The 21,248-nt window shown below is 37.7% G+C and overlaps 1 protein-coding gene across 1 annotated transcript in view; it reads left to right on the top strand.

Moving 5' to 3' along the window:
* Crybg1 (crystallin beta-gamma domain containing 1) overlaps nucleotides 1-21,248 on the top strand; it is a 183,531-nt gene that overhangs the window by 143,846 nt on the left and 18,437 nt on the right. Inside the window, exons 5-13 of the mRNA XM_026389643.2 lie at nucleotides 1,349-1,396; nucleotides 1,478-1,596; nucleotides 3,484-3,649; nucleotides 5,550-5,689; nucleotides 12,376-12,502; nucleotides 14,036-14,071; nucleotides 14,726-14,874; nucleotides 15,508-15,634; nucleotides 15,732-15,877. Of these exons, the coding sequence (XP_026245428.2) occupies nucleotides 1,349-1,396; nucleotides 1,478-1,596; nucleotides 3,484-3,649; nucleotides 5,550-5,689; nucleotides 12,376-12,502; nucleotides 14,036-14,071; nucleotides 14,726-14,874; nucleotides 15,508-15,634; nucleotides 15,732-15,877 (1,058 nt within the window). The remainder of the gene's footprint in view (nucleotides 1-1,348; nucleotides 1,397-1,477; nucleotides 1,597-3,483; nucleotides 3,650-5,549; nucleotides 5,690-12,375; nucleotides 12,503-14,035; nucleotides 14,072-14,725; nucleotides 14,875-15,507; nucleotides 15,635-15,731; nucleotides 15,878-21,248) is intronic.

Here is a 21,248-nt window from a genome sequence, read left to right as displayed (position 1 = left end):
ACAAAATTTCTGCTAGTCTACTTCTCATTCATTGTAACTTTGTTCTTTCACAATTATTCTTAGATCACTTCTGTTGTTTGACAATCTGACATGTCTGACAACACCACATATAAAATTTCCTTATGAAAATCTAATCAGATGGAGTAAAAAGGAAAAACCAAATGCTTTGGGTTTTTTTCATAGGACTTTTTATAATTTTTGTAAAAAAATGTTTTTTTGTAGGTCCTATCCTTTGTTGACTATAGAATTATTTTGCTTTAAATTGTAGGTATTTCCTTTAGTTTGTCCACTTCTAATGTATGCATGTAAAAACATAAGTATATGCTATTTTGATTTGTAATAATGCTCCAGTGGGGTTTCCTGTGATCTTGTGGACAGATCCCACTTTGGTATGATGTAAGAGCAGTCAGATCAAAGGCTAGTCTAGAAGAGGCATTCTGGTCAGCATTGAAAGTAGTTCATGTTTTGTAATATTTTTACATGTATAGTTACTATTTTTATTATCTTTTGTGTTTCTGGTTTTACTTGTCTTGTCAGATAGTCTTGAAAATAATTAGTTTCAAAGTCATATAAAGGGTATTCTGTTCATCAGAAAGGGGGTATTAAATATACCATGTGCAGTGTACACTATGAAATATACTATACTCATTTTTATTTAAACTAGTAGATGTTACTATGAAAACACAATATTTACAGATTCTGGTAGAAAGTGTCTGAACACATAAACTGACTCAACTCTTTCTAGATAAGTGATTAGTACATTCCAATCTCTTTTTATGTATCTGAGATTACACGGAGATGATCTGAATCTCAGTTGATTCTTATTCTGCGAATTGACATAAAACATAGGTGTGACTTTTGGGCCCTAAGTTTCTAGCATTGGTAGAAATATTCTAGAAATTTAATTGAAGAAAACCTGAAATGGCAAAAACAGTTGGGGCTGGGGGAAGCTCTTTTTTGGGGGGGGTATTAGTGATTGAATCCAGGGCGTTTAACCACTGAGCCACATCCCCAATCCTATTTTATGTTTCATTTAGAGACGGGGTCTCACTGAGTTGCTTAGGACCTCACTCAGTTGCTGAGGCTGGTTTTGAACTTGTGATCCTCCTGCCTCAGCCTCCTCAGTTGCTGGAATTACAGGCATGTGCCACCAAGCTGGCTAGGGGAAGCTCTTAATAATATAAACTCAAAAGAGTTTTAATACATGTTTGGCATAAAGATGGACATGTTTCAAAACTGTTAAACCATGAGGTAAATTTGATCGTACTTAAAGAATTATAGGTGGGAAAAAGAGGACTGCTATGTAAAGTTGTAATTATTTGTTGTGTTTTTATTCATCTCATTACAGACACTGAGAGGAAGTAGTCAAAATAAACTCAATCCCCGACCTGGAAAGGTAAGATTATTTTCTATTTCTAGTCTAGATTTTTTATCTTGATCTGATAGGCAAAGTGCTACCACTTCCACTTTCTTGTAGGTGGTGATATTCAGTGAGCCCTATGTCTCGGAGAAGTGCATTGAAGTTTTCAGGGATATTCAGGATTGCAGTTCTTGGAGCCTCTCTCCAGTAGTACTCGTGAAAGTCGTTAGAGGATGGTAAGAGTGGCCCTTGGGCTTCCTGATGTATAGCTTGTGTTTTACCTTCTTAAGCACCTTTTTGGTTCTCAGTAGTTATTTATTATTATGTCTTTATCAACGTACAATGCAGAAAATAGTATGTATAGTAAGATAAACAATTTGTATTTAAGAAATATGGTTAAACATGTTTCTGATTATAAGAGTGATTCATGTTTATTATAGAAAATTTAGAAAAGTGCAGTAGAACACAAATCCCACACAACATTGCTTTGGGTTAATTGTACATCAGAGCCCATAATATACTTTTAGCTGATGAGTTTTGAATGAAGTTGTGAAGAATTGCAAGATCAGTCGGCTGTGGTGGTGCACACATCTATAATCTCAGGAAACTTAGAGGCTGAGACAAGAGGTCCACAAGTTTGAGACCAGTCTGGGCAACTTATCCAAACCCTATCTCAAAATCAAATAAAAAGGTCTGGGAGCATGGCTCAGTGGCAGAGTGTCCCTGAATTCAATCTCCAGACCCTCCCTCCAACCCAAAATGTACACACTAGTCATATTGTTGGGCCACATGTGACTTTTAAGAAATACATGACAGTTCAGTACATTTAACTAAAGTTTAATTTATAATTTTGACAAAAATAGTTTTTGATTAAATAAAGAGACTGGTGAGAATATAAACATTTTGACAGTTTCTAAAATTGTTTTACCATTTTAATTGCCTTTTGCAAATGCACAGGAAGTTGAATAGAAAGCAACTGAAAAAAAATCACTGATCTGGCATACTTATCTCTGGTACCTATTTATAAACTTGTTTGAAATAAAGAGGGTAGAGCTCTAGTCTATGATTTAAAAATTAGTAAGCTTTTCTTTTGGCCTCTGTTTGATTAAATGTATAACAGCTTTCCTGTTAGGATTTTAGACACTTTAACATATTTCTCTATGTATTCAACAAATACATTAGAATGAATACATTAGAAAAATAAATTTTCTTTCATTCTTAAATTTGAAGACTGAAAATTGTAGTAAAACAAATTTTGCATAAGTTTTGTTTTTAATCAAACAGTGCTTTTTTTCTTTCTTTTGCAGATTTTGTTGGCTTCTTTCTTTTTTTGGGGGGTGTGGGGGTTACAGGGACACTCAACCACTGAGCCACATCCCCAGCCCGATTTTGTGTTTTATTTAGAGACAGGGTCTCACTGAGTTGCTTAGTGCCTTGCTTTTGCCGAGGCTGGCTTTGAACTCCTGATCCTCCTGCCTTAGCCTTCCAAACTGCTTGGGATTATAGGCGTGTGCCGCTGTGCCCAGCTTGCTGGCTTATTTCTTTTCTTGAAAGTATAAACACTTAAGAACAGCAGTGTCATATATCCACATGTAGTTTTTTGAAGCATTTGACTGTTATTGGGAAGAATAGTTATAAGATGCTTTTCCCATCAGTATGCATGTGGTCCTTTGTATTAATATTCATTGATTTGACCCCAATATATGTTAAAATTCCTTTAAGAGACATGATTTTTACACATCTAAGGAAAAAAAAAACAGCAAAGTTAACATCCACTTGTCTGACATATCATTTGCAAATTTCCACTAACTGGTGATTCCATAGAATATTGATAGCTCTGTAATTTTATCGTGATAACCCACAATTTCTCTAAGATCCTGATACTGTTCTTGAATCATCAAAGGCTTCATTATACCTAGTAAAGTTTGTTGTAGGGAAAGTATGTGCCATTTTCATTGCTAGAGAATTGGTCACTGATATAATAATAATAATTATTATAATAATAACAATGATAATAATAATAAATAGTTTTATATATATATGTATACACACACTAGAATAGTTTAGAATTAAAACCTCTCTCACCAAGACTAGCTAATGGTTTTGCTGTGTTTTATTCTTAGTTGGATTTTGTATGAGAAACCAAATTTTGAAGGACATTCCATCCCCTTAGAAGAAGGTGAACTGGAACTTTCTGGTCTCTGGGGTATAGAAGATATTTTGGAAAGAAATGAGGAGGCAGAGTCTGATAAACCTGTAGTGATTGGTTCAATCCGACATGTGGTCCAGGTAGGTTATGGTAAATCTGAATGTCATTCATTCAGTAAATATTTATTGAATAAATGTTTATTGATTCTTACTTTGAGGAAGTATTCATTTTATTAAATAAGTGATTGGGGAAAATTGGTACTTTATAAATGTTCTATAAATGTATTGTACATTTCAAATGAGTTAGAAAGACTTTTCAGTTGGTTAGATTTTTTTTCACAATAAACAAAGACAAATTTGTCTTAAGACTAATCTTCCACCCCTGAACCCCAGTTCCAATCTCCCAAATGGACTTTTTGTAGTAACCTGGTTGTAATAAGTTCTATGTGAACAGATTTTTTTTTTCCCTTTACTTAGTCTTTTTGGCCACTGCATGATTTCTGATTACCTTGAGTAGTTTACAGATACTGTATTTTGGAAACGTAATCTAAAAATAATTCAGTTGATAGTTCAACTCTGGAGTTTTATGTGGATTTAAAAACTGTCATTTGAGATATTTGAAGTCACTTTATGGGTTGCATAATATTTCTGATTTCTTATTTGTTGATGAGCAAGGTATAATCAACATCATTCTTTTTGGCTCATGGAATTTTTAAAAACATGATTCCTGGGTCTTCCAAGAAGAAAATTAAAATTCCAAGTTTACATGATAGATATGGTGTCATGAAGTGCAATAAAAAGCTTCAAAATTAGAACAATCAACAATTTTTGGCAGAGGAAAGCTTTTCATGTTGCTATGTGATTTGAGGTTTAGCTTATATTATGTTATATCTCATTGAAATGATATTATTTATCATTTACTGCATAAATTGGATGTCATCATTTATTATTTCCTCTTTCAGTGGATCTTAAAGTTGTTTCTGGGTTTTCTTTTTTTTTTCTTTTTTACTACTTTAAATAATGATGTGTGAACCTTTTTTGTTTAACAGTTTCTAATTTTCTGATTTAGTCCCTTGGGTTAAATCATTCTGAATTATACCATGTTGGAAGGCAGGAATACATTTTTTTAAAAGAGATTGTGTGCATGGTTTCTTGAAGCATGAAACACATATCATATATTCAAGAGAGTTACCATTTTAGTTCATTAATTCCTCATTTTGGTAATGTTTAAAAGAGCCTCACCTGAACTGACCCGCTAAAAATTAAAGTGGAGAACATAGGGCTGGGATGTAGCTCAGGCAGCAAAGCATGCATGAGCTTTCTTTCTTCTGTATTATAGTTCACACAGCTCAGCAGCATAGAAGAGATTTGATAAATATTTGATTAGCACACTCTGCAGGAGAGGCCCTTTGAAGAGTATCTGATGGACCCTGGCTATGCAGGGCGTGGAACAATAACCTAAGTGTGGAGATTCATAAATCACCATGAATGTGGGTTTTGGCTTTACATTTTGGACCAAACCAACATCATAGCGGTCTAGTCACAGTCATGGAGAGTTACCCCAGTGGTTTTGTGGTCACAAAACAATAGTTGAGGAAGAGAAGGGCAACCATTCTATAGACCAAGATCTCTGGACTTGGAGAGTTGCCTCTAAGCAAAGTAGCCAGAACTCCTGTGACCAAGGAAAGCAAGAGAGGATGTGAGAATGATGTTCCAGAATGCTAAAAAAATGCATTTCTGAATTTTTTGAATGTAATGTTAAGATATATGATTAAAGTAACGTGTCTACCCTGAAAGAGGCATATTATGAAGTCGTGGGTACAAACAGGATAGGGATAAAATGGCAGGCACCCCATGAAATGTAAGTGTACATTTAAACTTATTTTAATTGGTTGCAAAAAGAGAGAGAGAGAGAGAGTGTGTGAAAGAGAGAGAGAGAGAGAGAGAGAGAGAATAACAAGCATACTATAGAGTTAAATACATGGTGTAATTGTTGTATCTATATCATATATGTGTGTATATATATATATATTTTTTTCAGGATTACAGAATTAGTCAAATTGACTTATTTACTGAACCAGAGGGGTTAGGACTCCTCAATTCCTACTTTGATGACACTGAAGAAATGCAGGGATTTGGTGTCATGCAGAAGACATGTTCCATTAAAGTGCATTGGGGCACGTAAGTGTTATATTTCAAATATAGTTTTAATGAATCTTTTTTATGCCTGTATTATCAGAGATAATACTAGCAATATTTGGTTTCTGATTTGTTTTCTTGCTAAGTAATTATTGACTGAATGGTATTTTTAATACAATACACGAAGTCCTGATTGTTTTGCACCTGTGTTACTATGATTCACCTCTCTTATAAACAATAACAATTTATTAGAGGAAGTGTGAAGGAAAATGGATTTTTAACATAGACCTTTTTCCTTCATGTCAGAGGAATCTGATGCATTCAAAGCTGAGTAGCAGATATACCTTCGTGGTAATTCAAAGGAGGTGATCTCAAGCATGTACCCCCAATAGTTCAGGCGGGATGGAAGCCAAAATGTGGGGCACTTCCTTTCATATTTTCACACAATGCTGTCAGAAGCCTCTAGGATGTTGTCACAAATCACAGGAAACTGCAAGAATATTTTGAAGGAAATGGGACTATCTCAGATAGGGGAGAAATTAGGATAAAAAGTGCAGACTGCAGCAGTAAAGAATGTGGTCTCTAAAGTAGAGGATATTGGGAAGGGAGAATAGAAAGAAGTTCAGTAGATTAGACAAAGGGGAAATGAAGGGAAGGGAGAAGGGATGGGAATAGGAACGACAGTGAAATGAATTGGAAATAACTGTCCTATATTCATATATGAACCAGTGAATCTCCACATCATGTACAACCACAAGAATGGGATCCTAACTAGAATAAGTTATACTGCATGTATGGATAATATGCCAAAATTCACTCTACTGTCATGTATATCTAAAAAGAACAAATTTTTTTAAAAAGAGAAAAAAATTCAAGTGGAGAACATAGGGCTGGGGGTGTAGCTCAGGCAGCAGAGCATGCATGAGGCTCTAGGTTCAATCCCTAGTACCACAAAAATGAGCTAAAGAATTCACATAAAGGGGAGTGCAGAGCCCAAGGCATGTGAAAGGCAGCCACTGAATGTAGGGAGAAAAAGCCACCAAAACTGCTTTATATTATATTTAACATCTCCTTTTAAGATTTTATTTTTGTTGTATGCATGTACTAATATGTAACAAAAGATCCCACCATTATTTACAACTATAATACACCAATAAAAAAATGTGGAGAAAGAAAAAAAAAGGATTTTATTTTTGTTTATGTATTCTAATATGCATAATATATTATTTCAGTGTTAATGCATATTATTTAGAAATATTTACATATTCAGCAAATGTGCATAAGTTTTTATTAGTAGGATATGTAGTCTCTCCTGTAAAGTGATATAGAATATCTGTACAGTGAATGGTAAGGCAGTCCTTCATCATGGTGTTTGCATCCTGTTGAGTACTAAAAGTCTTCTTTTACTGTTGTTCTTATCTTGGAATAATGATTTGATTTTGCAGAAAGTACAAACTGGGTAAATTAGAGATTATAGAGTCTGAATTTTGTTTCTCAGAAATTAGAAACTAAAAAACTTCTAGGTAACTTAATAGGGAGTATGACTTCCAATTGGATGTCCCTTCTGTCATGGAGCTATCCATTCAGTAGGACCAGACAAACACAAATAAGTGTGTAATGTGTCAGATGGTGAGGGCTACAGGAGATGTTACAGAGAAGGGCAGGTGCAATGCCATTTTAGATAAGGTAGTGAAGAAAGGTCTCTGGTGACATTTAAGCAGGGACTTGAAGGAAGTGAGAAAGTCTGCATGGGGTCAGCTGAAGGAGAAGGGACAGGGGATGCCCTAGGCAGAAAGCACAGTCTTTTTTTTTTTTTTTTTCTCTAGAGTCAGGAGCACAAGCAGAAAGCACAGTCTTTTTGTGGGGGGAGCCCTTCAGGGCAAGCTAAGAGGCCTAGGTGCTAAGCTAGGAGGAGGGTGAGGAAAAAGGCCTCCTGTCCTGGCAAGCCGTTAGGCCTTAGGGAAGGAATTGACATTTACTCAAAGTGGCGCCAGTGATGCTTGGAGAATTTTGATGGACTTTGTATTTTAGAATGATTACTCTGATTGCTGAGTACAAATAGACTGTAAAGGCAGAGTAGAAAGAAACTCTTAAAGAAGCCATTGTAATTATACAGACGAGAGGTGATGGTGGCTTAGATAATGTGATTTGCAGGAAATGGGCGGATTTTGGTGCATTTTAAAGGTAAAACTGACAGCATTTGCTGTGTGCATACACACACGCACACACATGCACTACACGCCATATACACACAGCCACATACCATGTAGACATATACACATGCATCCCCCACACACTTATTTTTGGCATGTTTCTAATAAAAACAGAGAACTTTAGAACTTCATAGGGTATATAGCATCTGGTCTAATGCCATCATTTAAGCAAGGAAGATAGGCTTTGGTCTCCTTCTCTAGGATAGGGTTAGTTGTTAGCAGAACATGTTCTAGAAAACAGATATTATGAAGTGAAGGGGACGTTTTTCCCTGGGTAGTCTTTGATTATTTTACTGTGAAATACTTGATATAAACAGAAAACATTTATATATGTGTGTGTGTGTGTGTGTGTGTGTGTGTGTGTGTGTGTGTATAAGTGATGGAGCCCAATAATGGGCCTACCAGACAACTCATAACTTAGACCATTATCAGCACTGTGGCAGAAAATTGTCACCCACCCTGGTCCTAGTCCCTGATTCTTGCACCTAACCTCTCTCCTAAGATTACCCTTGTTGATGAGTATGTCAATTTGTTCTTTTTCATTACTGTGCAGTAATCATTCATTGTGGAGTATACCATATTGAAGCTCAGTTTTTCTGTTTTGGTAATACTAAGGATGGAACCCAAGGCCTTAGTGGCAAGCACTTTACCACTAAGCTACACCCCTAGCCCTCAGAGCCCAATGGTTTTTTGTTGTTGTTGTTTTGTTTTTTTACAAAGGCTTTCAAACATACATAAAAGTAGAAAGAATAGTTCAATAAATACCCACATATCACCCCCAGATTCAATGATGGGTAATATTTTGCCATATTTTTAAATTATTATTATTAATTGTTCAAAACATTACATAGCTCTTGATATATCATATTTCATACATTTGATTCAAGTGGGTTATGAACTCCCATTTTTACCCCATATACAGATTGCAGAATCCCATCTGTTACACATCCACATTTTTACATATTGCCATTACTAGTGACTGTTGTATTCTGCTGCCTTTCCTATCCTCTACTATCCTCCCTCCCCTCCCCTCCCCTCCCATCTTCTCTCTCTATCCCATCTACTGTAATTCATTTCTCTCCCTTGTTTTTTTTCCCTTCCCCCTCACTTCCTCTTATATGTAATGTTGTATAACAATGAGGGTCTCCTTCCATTTCCATGCAATTTCCCTTCTCTTTCCCTTTCCCTCCCACCTCTCTTCCCTGTTTAATGTTAATCTTCTTCTCATTATTTTGCCATATTCATGTTATCTTTTTCTGAGCCCTTGACAATAAGTTGCAGCTATCATGTCCCTACACTGTATTGGCTTCAGCCTGAATCTCTTTGTAATCACATTCTCCTGCCTAGCTATCTGTGTCATACTTAAGAAAATTAGCACCATGTCTGTGATAATATGTAGTCTGTGCCCATAAACACATTTTCCCAATTGCCTCAGGAATATCTTTTAGGAGTTGTTTTATTTTTGTAAAGTCAGGATTCATGCCTGGGGTTGTAGCTCAGTGGTAGAGCACTTGCCTAGCATGGGTGAGGCACTATGTTTGATCCTCAGCACCATAAAAGTAAGTAAATAAAAAATAAGGGCTAAATTCTTTTTTAAAAGTCAGGATTCTGTCAAAGTTCATATTAATATGTTTGACTGTCCTGTCTCTGTAAGTCTCTTTTAATCTCTATTTCCCTTGCTACTGACTTTTTAAAGAACTTAGGCTGGCTGTATTAGAGAACATGCATTTTTTCCTTTGAGATTCATAGCCCATCTTCTTTTGAATAATCTGAAGCTTGGCACGTTCATATTTAATCTTTCAAGTATCCAATTGGTTTCTATAAATGGCCATCACTTATGTTCAACCATGTCTTAAGGATCCAGCTATAAATGCTGTAAGTCCAGCTTTGCCTGCTAGGTGGTATTTTCAAGTTACTTGTTTAAGAACAAGTGGATAAGACAGGACTGAATTTTTTCTTAGGTGACTCAAAGGGTATTTCTAAAAAAGTAATTCCATAGATATTTTTCATATGCATATGCATGACTATTGTTATTACTTCATCAATATCCATATGTATTTGTCATTAATATATTTGCATACATTTATGTTTGTTAAAAAAGAAGCTCATGCTTTATAGTTGCACAGTTTAAGCACAACTATAAAGTGGTATTTCTTTCTGTATATGGTATTTCTTTCTGTATATTGGAAAAATCTCATTACCTAAGTGCACAGGAAAAGAGAAAGAGTACCTTTAGAAACTGCAATAACATTGCCTAAAGATAATTTCCCCCTTTCCTGATAACCTCATGAATACTGTATCATGTTGGCACAGAATGAGTCACACTGTGTTGTAAACGTCTGTTTGAGTTATCCAGCAGGCTCCCTTGCCAAGGAAGTGCCCTTAGAATGTGGCCTTTTCAAATATAACAGTTTGTATCTTTGGTTTTTTCTTTAGCAATTTCCCCTCTACCCCAAATTGCCTTCCTTCTATAAATGTTATATGACTTACCCACATGCTTCCAGGAAGATGAAATTTTAGTTTTAGATGAATAAATTCCTTCAGAACTTAAAAATACTATAAGGAAAGACCTAGTAAAAAAGATGCTTGGGTAAATATCATTTCAGAATTTCAGAATGATTCATGAGCCATATATCCTGTTTATGAAGAATTAAGCCCATTCACTTGTGAAGGAGTTGAACTCTGAAGGCTTTGTCTTATTAGCATAATAACAGAATTTATTGTCCAACTCCTATTAGTTAAGGTACAGAATCCATGCGTAGCTTTGAACTCCAAAAATACTTAATGCATCCTTAACTGTCATGCTTTAAACATAAGGAAGTTGAAAGTATCCCCTTCTTAGCCTCTGTTTGCACGTGGTTTCCTGGCATTACAGTGGTATTCAAAAGACAGGCCTCTTTTTTCCTTCAGTTAATTTATTCTCAAGTGTAACATTTGTACAAAAAGATATACATAAGTGAATAAGCTAAGTGAATTTTCAGAAAGTGAATACATAAGTATAACTATCACCAGATCAAGAAGTAGAACATTCTAGCATGTCAGAAGCTCCCCCATTCATGCCCTCTCCCAGCCCTGCTCACCTCCACCTCTGCTCTTTTCCTGACTTCTAACACTGTAGATTAGCTTTGATCCCCTCTAGTAACGCGCCCTTCGCCTCCCAACATTCCTTGGTGTGTGTTGACAGGTCTTGGGTCGGATTCTAGTTGTAAATCCCTGTGTAATTAGTGAGTCTAAAAGAAGTTACTGATTTACCCAGGGGAATCTTTAACAGAAACCATTAGTAAAAATCATGCCTTAGGCCCAACTGCAAAGAAGAAAAAAGCTAAGAGTCCCAATTTGCTGGTAGAAGATTTCATTTAGGATCATCCTGCCTTTGATGGTGTCTTGTGGGGGTGGGGGGAGGCGTATAACATGGTGGAGGACCACAGCCAGGCATTTTAACCACACTAACAGATTGGAGAGTTTATGTGATCTCCAAGAAGTCTTGGCTCACGAAGGGGTACCTTAACACCTTCCATCTGAAAGTCACTTCTCCAGCAGCTTCACCTTCCTGGAACCTTGCCTGGAATGAGCAAATTTACCAGACCTTGAAGTCTTTAGAGGCAGTTCTAACAGGCGTGATTTTATGGTTTCCTGCTTTTAGCACAGGAGAGGAGGGTGGGGCCGCTGGTTCCCTGACTGAAGCAGAAGTGACAGCTGACAAGCTTGGTAGAAGGGTGTGGTATTGCACAGTCATTAAAATCAGAACCAAGACCTCAAAAAGCTTTGCAGCCTGGGAACAAGCAGCCCTGCAGACCTTCAGAGCCTCCGGGGACATCACTATGCATTAAGTATGCTCATGGTGATGATCCTGAGTAACTATGAAAAGAGTAAATGAATGTTTGGTGCACTCTCTGCGATGAGAAAAAAATACCATAAAAAAATGATTGGGAGCCTGGTTCTGGAGTCAGCTTTGATCATCCCTGTGTGGCCTGGGGTGATTTACTTAACCTCATCTGTAAAATGGGGACAAAAATATTCCTCCCTGGTAGCATTCTTGTGAGGATTAGATGAAATTCTGGGCAGCACTCCTTGTGAGCTTAAAGAGGATGTTAGCTATTATTAATTTTGACAGCATGAAAAATGATTAGGTGGCACTCCTCAGTCTTAGGTTACAAATGAGGTGTTTCCTTTTAAAGCAGGCCTGGAGATTTCCCAAGAGGGCCTCTCCAAATACAGTGCAAAAAGAGAACTCCTTTTATTACTTGGAAGTAATAGAAAGGTTTACAGTTAGAAGCAATTAATCATATGAATTAAAAATAAGTAGGCAGGGCCAGCCAAGGAGAGATGTAGGAGGTCAGGAGGGGAGCCCAGCTTGCTCCTCCTGACTCTAGCAGCTAAGTGTAACCGTCGTCATGTGGGGCCACATCCTCTGTTCCTTTCCCCTCTTGTCACAGGAGCCCTTTTTTTAATCAGAGAGGAAACACTGAAATAAACGATAAGTTGTCTTTCTTTCCTTCCCTGGTGTTTATTTAGTTGGCTGATTTATGAAGAACCTGGATTTCAAGGTGTCCCTTTCGTCTTGGAACCAGGCGAATACCCTGACTTATCCTTCTGGGATACAGAGGAAGCCTACATTGGATCCATGCGGCCTCTGAAAATGGTAAAAATCAAATGTGGTGTTCTTGAAGGCGGTGACTCTGTCAGCCTGACATTGATAATTCACAGGATGTGATGTTGAAGCAACAAACGGGCTTTACATATGTATGTATATGAGAGTTGAGTCCCGAGAAATACAGATTTTTTCTTAATGAGAAATTTTGTCAGTTAAATAAAAACAAACACACACACACACACACACACACACACACACACACTTAGTTGTAGATGGATACAATAACTTAATTTTATTTATTTATTTTTATGTGGTGCTGAGGATCAAACCCAGTGCTTCATCTGCACGAGGCCCATTGCTGGATAGAAATAATAGAAATGATAACTTCCTAGGTGCTACAGGTTAAAAAGTCGATAAGACTGTGTTTTGCCTTCAAGGCAGCCTCAGCCTTGCAGAGCTGCAGATGTGTGCTCAAAGTATCAGCCTAGTGTAGAAAGTGAAGGATTAAACATGCATGGAAAAATAGGAGGAATGACAAATAAAATTCCAACTTGTGGCTGATGTGACAGAGGAGGGGGATGATTGGGGAAGCTTTATGATAGATCAGATTGAGTCTTAAGCCATGAGCAGGATTATTGTAGATAGAGGTGCCAGAGAATGCACTGTGTGCGCCAGGGTGCAGAGTTCTGAAAGGGCAGGACACCGAGGACAAGCCAGTTGTGACAGGAGACTCAGCTGGGTGGCACTTAGGCAGGGAGGGCCTGGGGCTGGATGTCCTCCTAAAGATTTACCTTAGCCTTGTATTTCCTCTACCTTATCCTTATATTTTGCATTGGTCTTTGTCTCTTCTGCTTGGGAGGGACTATAGGTTTGGCTGCGACTCTCTTGTCCCTTTATGGGACACAGTGTGTGCCGTGTTGTATTAGGTGCTCACTAAACACTTGTGGTGGGACTCAAATTTGCGAACCTCCTGCCTCAGCTTCCCAAGTTGTTGGGGTTATATGTAAGTGTGTGCCACCATGCCTGGCTGGGATTTTTTATATTTAATCTAATAGTTTATTTTATAACTTTAACAGTTTTATAGGTGGTGGATTGCAAAATCAAATGCCTCCAATAGCCAGGCAAGAAATAAAAATGAGGCTGGCTGGGAGTTCAACCACAGGGAGTGGTGGGGACAGCAAACCCCAGCCTGTGTCCTGCTGAAGGCTGAACTTCATGCAGGATCAAAGAGTGCAGAAGGTGAAGGTTGTTGCTTGTGAGAGTTTAGGTCCCGAGATGTCGGATCTTAGGACTGTTTTCAAGAGAAATGAGAAATACAGATTTTTCTTAATGAGAAATTTTTTCAGTTAAACAAAAACAAAAACACACTCTATGTGCACCTTGCACATACAGACCACTGTGTGAGTCTGTTCTAGGTGGACTTCCTGTGTCCTCATTGCTTTGTTGGTAATTTTAGCACTAGTTCACATACATTAAAACAAAGTGGAATGTAATCACACCATGAGATTCACCTTCTATGGATAATATAAAATGGTAAGGAATCAATGAAAAACCATTTTTCTCTGTTATTTTTCTTTTCAGGGTGGTCGTAAAGTTGAATTCCCAACAGATCCGAAGGTAAGTGTGTATGAGCGTGCGTGCGTGTGTTATTCCACTCCACCTCCATGAAGATAATGCTTGTGTGACTTCACCTATAAAGCTTCGCCACGCATAGGCATAGTTGCCCCCAAAGGAAGATGTCCCAACTTACAACACGTGCCATCCTCCAGGCTGGAAAATTCTGCTAATGGCACAATTATCATTAACTGTATGTGGAGCCCTGGTTCAAAAGGTTGATGGTTGCATTCAATGTATAATTTTTGGTTGTATTTACTAATTGCAGGGCCTGTTGCTGCTTGCCAGTTAGCCAAGAAGAAACTTTTTTAAGACAAGTTCTCCCTACTCCCAAATGCTGTTATTCCTATTTCCCACATCTATGCCACATACTTTGATGGTATAGATTTTTTTAAAAATTTAAAGCAACTTTAGAATTATGATTTCTAAGCAAACAAGCAAAGTTTGTCCTAAGTAAATTAGTAAACTATAACAGTCTGTCCTAAGCAAAGTTCTACATATCGGTTCTCAACATTGAACAAAATCCAGTGATTTAAAAACTGTCTTTTATGCTCTGGCTCTGGGCTATTTCACATCAGGTCAGTGGGTGGAGGTGGGGAGACCTACTGCTTTTTTTTTAAACTATATTATCACTGGTCTATCTTATTTCTGTTGTAGGTTATTATTTATGAAAAGCCTTGCTTTGAAGGAAGATGTATGGAACTAGAAACAGACCTGTGTAGCATTGTCACTGATGAGACAGAAGTGACTGGAGATGATCACTTGCCCCTTACATCAGTGGGGTCCATGAAAGTTCTAAGAGGCATGTAAGTAGACAGGCATAACTGGAAGGATTTCTTTTTCCTTTAAACAAGCAGTAAATGTGTCCTCCTCCCTGCCAAAGGTGTTATTTCCAATTCTGTGGCATGATGAATTTCAACGGCTTTACCCACGCCTGTATCTCACCCATTGTGACCCGCACTTGGAATTGACCATCCAGACTAATTAAATCTGCAGTCTTGTTTATTAGAATTATGCTCTAAATTATACTGAACTGTTATAGTTTGCTTTCTGATTTGTGTGATCTTTTGTAATTTTTAGATCTTACCCATTTACTATAGATGTGTACCCTGGAACTAGTCTTAAAAATAGCCAAAACCTCAAAATATTTGAATTACTACTTTAGGAAAGCCTATCCAGTTTTATTTGCTGGGGTTCATTTGAGTCAGCTGAAATAATCTCAAATACCCTCACACCCTTTTAGTCCTCTGAGGAGCTTGTGTCTTAGGTTGTGTTCTTCAACATAGTCTCCTAAATTTTAGAGAATTCCAGTAGTGAGCGTGTTAGTAAAGTAATCTAGCTTTAAAACTATAGGTATTTGTCAGTTAAACTGATGTGTGCATAAGGATAGTTTTAAATGTCTGAAAATCACTGCTCCATGCCTGTTCTTTCAATTGCAGTTGGGTTGCCTATGAGAAGCCTGAATTTGTGGGTCATCAGTATTTGCTAGAAGAAGGAGAATACAAGGATTGGAAAGACTGGGGAGGTTATAATGGAGAGCTTCAGTCCTTACGACCTATATTAGGGGTAAGTTGAAGGAAAGCTAATGGCTTGTTCTTAGTTTTATTATTTTTTAAATAATAAATGGCTACTCTTTAAATTTTGAATATATTTTTTTCAACAGGATTTTTCAAATGCTCACATGATAATGTACAGTGACAAAAACTTTGGATCCAAAGGTTCCAGTATTGATGTATTAGGAATTGTTGCTAATTTAAAGGAGACTGGATATGGAGTGAAGACACAGTCTATTAATGTACTGAGTGGAGTGTAAGTGAATTAATCCATTTGGGATCTTAAACATGGGTTCTGCCTTGGTTTGTGTTAAACTAATAAGACTGTGACACAGAATAGGCTACTCAGTAAATATATCAACAGCTCACCCTTAACTCAGGCACTTAATATTTACTGTCATGCCTTTTCATAACTGATTTGAAATATTTCTAATAGCCAAGCATCATGGTGCACACCTGTAACCCCAGCCACTTGGAAGGCTAAGGCAGGAGGATTGCAAATTGCCCCCAAAGGACCAGCCATGACAGCTTAGCATGATCCTCTCTCAGAATGAAAAGGGGTGGGCATGTACCTCAGTGGTAGAGCATCTATGGGTTCAGTCCCCAGTACTGCAAAATAAACAAACAACAACAACAAAAAAAAAACTTGTTATAACATGTAATAAAATGTTGGAGTAAGCTTCAGGGTATCTTCATGGAAATATCATTAATTTCTTAAGATGAGAATCAAATAATTAGTAATCTAACATTGAAAACCCAAGGGTGGAACAAAAGTCGAATGTTTTCCCATGTTCCTACACCTGCTCCCAAAGGTTTCTTCATTATTATTTGGTCATAAAAATAATTGTTTCAATCTACCTGGAGTTAGCAATTCAATGCTTTATTAATGGTAAATCAAGTTTTTATTGAATGATGACCAGTCAAGAGGCCAGTGACGGTGAGCCAAACTCAGTTGGCTCAAGTGATAAAAATAGAACTCTGTGGCTTAGCAAACTGAAAAGTCCTAGAGAAGATTTTGCTTCAGGCATGGCTGGATGTAGGGGATCAAACACTGTCATCAGAATTTGGTCTCTGTCTCTTGCCTAAACTTTTTTCTATGCTGGCTCTGTTTCTAGGCAAGTCCATGTCACCTGGCATCCTTTGGTCACATCTGGCTTTTATTTTCCCAACTCATTGATCACAGTGGAAAGGTTTTCTCTTTCCCTCACAAGTTCCAGGTTTGACTCTGATTCCCCAAACATGGATCACATGCACACAATGGCCATGCCTGTGTCATGTGCAGATCCCTAGAGCTGAGGTGTAGGTGGCTCCTCCATCCTGCAGGAGCCACTTAGGAAATTATTGGAACATAAAAAGTGAGGATAGATACCAGATGTGCAGAAACAGTGGGTGTGATTGTAGGGAGTTGTAGAATTCTTTTTTCCAGTGTTTGGGATAAATCCATAGCATTGAGTATGTTAGACAAGCTTTCTACCACTGAACCATAGCCCTAGCCCTAGCCCCCCTAATTATTCCTATGATCCAGGCTGATGTCTGTTCTAATTTGTTATAAATGGTTATATGAAATAATTTAACACCATTGTTATTGAAAGTGTTTGACGTTAGGGTTTTTGTTTTTAATTTTCGTGGTACTGGGGATTGTTAATGGTAGGACTCCTGCCAGTGACTGTGAGCCAGGAAATGCTAGGGGAAATGTTCTACCACTGAGCTGCATTGCCAGCCCTTTTTAAAATTTTTAAATTTTAAGGCCAGGGTTTCTTCAGTTGCCCATGCTGGCCTTGAACTTATTATCCTCTTACCTCAGCCTCTGGAGCAATTGCGATTGCAGGCATGTGCCAGTGCACCCCAGCTGATGTTAAGTTTTCGGTGTCATGAGTGATATAACCTATTTGCATCAGTCTAGCCTCAAACATGTTGTATTTCATGGGGCCTCCCACAATAGCCCTGCATATTTGACATGTTCCTAATGTACAGTACTTTTTACTATTAGAAACGCTCACTAGATTCTTGTGTAGGTTCCTGCTTGTGTTGCCATCCTTGCAGAATAACATCAGCTGCTTCTGGATCTTAGCAGTCTTAGAAAATGTGTCTTATTGTGTCCTATCCTGGAGCCCTTGTATTTTAGAATCACAGTTGACCATCTACGAAAGATGTCATCTGAAATATATAGCAGAAATTCTTTGAATTGGTGCAGTGACTCTGTAGTATTTTAGATTGCCTTTACAGCTAGTCAGGTGGTAAATAGAGAGACCAATTCAGTCTGGCAAAACAGTTGTGTATTTTGATACTCATCTGGCGTGTTGATTAGTCACAAGTCAGTCATTCAACCTAGCAAAGGAGGTCAAAGGATGCTGGATAGCATTTCCATTTATGTAGATTATGCTGTTAGCACAGGTAGAAATATTATGCCCTGAGCCATTCTTCTTTCCTTTTTACCCAGCCCCTGTTTACTTGAATTGGTTTCCTTTATAAAATGCGGCTTTTATATGTTTCTATTATTAGTCATTTCTAGTTGTATTTCCTGGCTTGGGCTTTTTTTCTCATTGCAGCCGTTGAGTTTTGGTGTGGGGGAAGCTGAAGAGGGGTGCACACGCACACACCACTTCCTTTTAATTCTTTGGATGAAGCAGGGCTTCTATACTTACCAGGACCAGCTGCCTCCTCATTATTTCATGCACCTTTGTCACTTGACAAATATTTATTAAGGTCTACTGTGTGCAAAAGCATTATGTTATATCCTTACAAATGTTACAGCATTTATATAAAATATAATTATTGCTACAAAAGAGATGGAGATTAAATGCTTTGCACAGCGGAGAGAGATTAATTTCTGGCCCCGAGGAGTTTGGACTGGCGTTAGGCCTTGCAGGGTGGGAAGGTAAGGTATGCCAAGATGAGGAAGACTATTCAGTCTTACTAGTTTCAAAGAAAATTGGTTTTACTTTTAATAGCTTTATTTTTATTGGTTAATAAGCATTTTAGCTGATTCTTTATTTCTTTAGTTTGTTCTTTATTTCTATTAGTTATAGGGAAAAAAATAAAATTTTTTGAAATTCTTGTTCTGTGAAAGTATCTCCAAGGAAACTCACAGGTAATAAATTCCCTGGGGAGCAAACTTGTGATTAGCTCTGAAACAGCCTTCAGGAAGCATGCTTCTGAGACCAGAGTTGAGGTTTTGAGGAACTACATTCCATTTCTTATTGGAAAATCAGAAGAAACTCCTTTATACAACTCTTGCTTATCAATTTCTAGGTCTGAGCTATACTCTTCCTCAGATAATGGAAACTGGGCTATTTTTTTTTTAAATAAAGAGCAGAATGAAATTTTCTGGAGCATAGATAAAAATAACTGGGCCATTGGCTTAAATTCTTTTTCCTTTGGCCTACCACAGAAGGGCAGGTTTGGTAATTCTGAGCCATTACACTGCCAGGCCAGGACCTGCTAGCACTTGTACATGCCTCTCTCCCGCCCCTTGCCAGCCTTTAAACAGAGCATCCTGATTCACATGTACAGAAAACGTTTGAATTGGGCCAGTATGGCATACAATCTAAAATAAAACAGAAACTCTGCAACATTCGCTTCATTAGTATAATAATACTTACATATCTTTTTTTTTTTTTCTTTTTGGTGGTGCTGGGGATTGAACCCAGGGCTTCATACATGCAGGCAAACATTCCTCTACCACTGAGTCACATCCCCAGCCTGAATATGGGGTTTTCTTGAGTCCCAAGTATTAGTAGATGCTCACCTCAGATGGTGTATTTGGGTTTCTTCTCCCTCCTCCAGGACCCCCTCCATAACACACAATTCATGGAATCCAGTTGGGGCTGCATCTTGGAGAACAGCAGCAGTCTGAATTCATGTAGCATCTTCATAAGTTGTTTTCCTGTCTCAACTTTGGTGAATTAGATGGGCTTACCTGGGTGTTGTGTGTTTACTTGCATGTAGTTTGTTTTAGTTTTATAGGGAACTGGAGTACCCATATTTGTTAGTTCAAGAATAAAGGGAAAAAAATTTAAAAAAGAAGGATTGAGACGCTTCTCCCAGACTGACTTAGTGGCTGTCCACTCACCTCGGGAGCATTCTCTCTCATCTCTTGCTCTTTACTGGCTTTTTTTCTCTATATACATTGAAGTGGGATAAAAAGCCCTTTAGCCCTTTGTTCTCTAACTTGTTACAAGGCCCTTCTGGGAACACCTTTTTTGAGATATGACTTTTTAACTTAATTTTTCCTTTTTAAAAGTCCTGTTTTTTTTTTTTTAATCTCCTTGCTAAGCAGACATCCCCCTCCCTCAACACACACACCATACAGCACCTTGCTACTGTCACTGTCACTGCTCAGCATGTGGTTAGCCACAGGCTGCATGTGCAGAGGCAGTACTACAGGTACCCATGTGCCTGTGACCTCACCAGGTCAGTGCCGGGATCTCAGCCAACTCCCTTACCTATAAAGAAAAACACAAACTTTCACAAAGATTAAAGGGCCTCTTCAAAGTCACCTGAAAGTTAATGTCTTGACCACAGCTGGAACAAGGTCTTCTAGTTACTCATCATGACAAAGAGTAGGTTTTTAAAACTGCTTAGGAAGCTCAGAAATGGGGTGTCCATATTTTCTGAGAGAGACTGGGATTGATGTTTATAGCAGTTCCTGTCAGATGGCCAGAGGTGAGTGTTCAAATGTAAACTGTTGGAGCTACTTAACTACCAGTTGAGATTTCTGCAGCGTTCTTTTTCTCCTTGGTGGCTGTTCATTTCCTGGTGATGTCTGGGCTCATGTTTTTGTTTAAATTGGCCCTTAGTAAAATCTGAATCTGATTTATGCATGAACGACACAGACTGTTTTAGGAATGCTTTAATAGAATAGTAAATGGAAGGAAACTTCACAAGACACATGACAGGTGTGTGGCAAAGCAAAGACAGCCCAGTAAACCTCAGGAGATGTAGGTTTGGTCATGCTCTGGCCACTAATTGGTTGTGTCAGCTTGGACAGGTCACTTTCCATTCAGAACAAACAGCAACAAATAATTCCTTGTCATGCTTCTTACCCATCTAAGAACTTAGGGATTTTGTTTTTTTTTCATTGTATTCTTAGTGCCAGTCTAGTTCCTGGCACATGGCAAAAGGGCAGTCTGTGTTTACTCAGTGTATATGAATGAATTAACTTTTCTGTGTCTTTAGATTTTCCCATCTGTAAATTGGGCACACCAGTACTTCCTTTGATAAGTGTAATTTAGTAGATGTGAGAGCACTTTGGAAAGTTCTGAATACAATATATTGTATTATGGGATGATCATTAGAGCAATGAATTAACTAAGGAGTAGACACCAAATCTTTCTTGAACACAACAGAATTGAAAAACCATTTTCCCTTCAAAGACTTTCTCTTTGGATAGGAAATAACATAGGAATAGTTAGTTTTGTTGATTTTTCTCTCCAAGTTTAGATCACTGAAAAGATAACAAATGAAAACATTCACAAGAGATTGGAGTATTTCTGTGAGTTTGGTTTTGCTTATTATACCATTCTATGATGCTGGAAATAATGTTTGAAACAAAATCTTAATTAGCTGCATTTTTTAGCATTTAACTTTTTTAATGTGTTTTATTGTATAATAGGGACATAACTTCC

Source organism: Urocitellus parryii, chromosome 8 (genome assembly GCF_045843805.1).
Source record: "Urocitellus parryii isolate mUroPar1 chromosome 8, mUroPar1.hap1, whole genome shotgun sequence".
NCBI classification, from domain to species: domain Eukaryota; kingdom Metazoa; phylum Chordata; class Mammalia; order Rodentia; family Sciuridae; genus Urocitellus; species Urocitellus parryii.
This window is presented reverse-complemented; position numbering and strand designations above follow the sequence as displayed.